General features: G+C 41.1%; 1 protein-coding gene across 8 annotated transcripts in view; it reads left to right on the forward strand.

Moving 5' to 3' along the window:
• lrba (LPS-responsive vesicle trafficking, beach and anchor containing) overlaps positions 1-1,675 on the forward strand; it is a 199,232-nt gene that overhangs the window by 142,251 nt on the left and 55,306 nt on the right. For all 8 annotated transcript variants that reach the window (XM_032539028.1, XM_032539046.1, XM_032539063.1 and 5 more), the window contains 2 exons: positions 516-633; positions 850-952. In XM_032539028.1, the coding sequence (XP_032394919.1) occupies positions 516-633; positions 850-952 (221 nt within the window). The remainder of the gene's footprint in view (positions 1-515; positions 634-849; positions 953-1,675) is intronic.

Below are 1,675 nucleotides of genomic sequence, written 5' to 3' on the forward strand. Positions count from 1 at the left end.
AAAAAATCACTGGATCCATCTTACATAATATTGTTTGACCCCTGTGTCAGTTTCTGCTATGGAATTAAAGAAAACGTCTAATAAGATGTTTAGCTTAAAATAGGCTCTTAACCGCATCCTTGTCACACCAAACCATTATTGTATATCAGAACATTTCTTTTGTTTCTTATATGTATATTGTCATTTTCTCTTCACCTGGATGCTGTGATATGGATTACCTTTTAGTGAACTAAACGTTTCCTTCACTCCTTTCAGCTGAATAGCGCCCATTCTCTCGCTGAAGGGATCTCTTTTTCATTGAGGCTGATCAATATAAGACATTAATCGTGCTGTTCAGGCCGTCGTGCCATCCCCACTGTGTGAAAAATGAACTAACCTCGCCTCCTGTCTGCTCTTCCTCCCTTCCTCTGGTCTCTTTCTTTTTAAAATGTCCTTTCCTTTCTTTCCATTTTCATTATCCCCTTTGCATTCAACCCCTGTCCCTTTGGTCTCTCTTTTCCTGTCCTGTCTCCCAGATTCTAGCCTACACAGAAGGTCTTCATGGAAAATGGCTGTTCACAGAGATCCGCTCTGTCTTTACCAGACGCTACCTACTGCAGAATACAGCCCTGGAAATCTTCATGGCCAACAGAAGTAAGACAACACCTGATAATTACCTTTTATGTCACCATTTCACCTTTTTATTGCCACCCTGGTAGATCTACATACACATTTCTTAGTTTAATAACACCAGAGACGCTCTTATCAACAGTTGAGTGGCAGTGTGGGAATTTTATGCCACATAGGGAATATGAAGATAATCCTTAATATGATATAAGAAAAACAATGCTTTTTTGTGCCTCTCCACAGCGGCGGTCATGTTCAACTTCCCAGATGCAGCTATGGTCAAGAAGGTGGTCCACAGTCTTCCTCGTGTTGGGGTTGGCACGAACTTTGGCCTTCCACAGACCAGGTAAGATTCACAGCTAGACACAGAAATGCACAACACGTCTCTTTGTGTTGATTCTGAATATTCTCTGCAGGGCTGTGTACAGCACATACAGCACCACATCTGAACAGATCAGACTATTAAAGGTATTGAAAGACAGTGGTGGATAAAGGGAGCAAAACGGGATTAAAGAGCATTCACACTACGGCTGCACAGTTAATCCAATTTTGATCACAATTTTAGCTTCCCACAATCAAATTTGTGTAATCGAGCCATGTTTTAAAAGCATAATTCCGTTCATAGAAGTTTCCGGTTTTTTTGTAAAGCAAATCTATCGCTCCGTAAACCACTGTTTGATCATTTGCCAGTCAGAGTTGTTCCCTGCACCGCGCAGCTTAGTTTCAAGATGTCACAGAGGACAAAGTAACGTGAGGAATATTCCACAACAGATAGCTGTCGGTGATACGTCGGTCACAAGCTATGGCAGTCGGTCATACGACGGTCACAAGCTATGGCAGTCTGTCATACGACGGTCACAAGGTTTACCAGTTTACCAGTAAACGCGACATTTTGTCCCGTCTAGCTAGTGTGTTAGCTCACAGCTGTATGGATGTAAAACTTACAACTTCAACATAAGAAGAATGTAGCACAACATGGATGTGAAAGCAGTTATAAATAGCCTATGTGACAATTAAATTAGTTTTGGTTAAAATCAACAACAATTAATCGTGATCTCAATATTGATCA

Source organism: Etheostoma spectabile, chromosome 2 (assembly GCF_008692095.1).
Source record: "Etheostoma spectabile isolate EspeVRDwgs_2016 chromosome 2, UIUC_Espe_1.0, whole genome shotgun sequence".
In the NCBI taxonomy this organism is placed as follows: domain Eukaryota; kingdom Metazoa; phylum Chordata; class Actinopteri; order Perciformes; family Percidae; genus Etheostoma; species Etheostoma spectabile.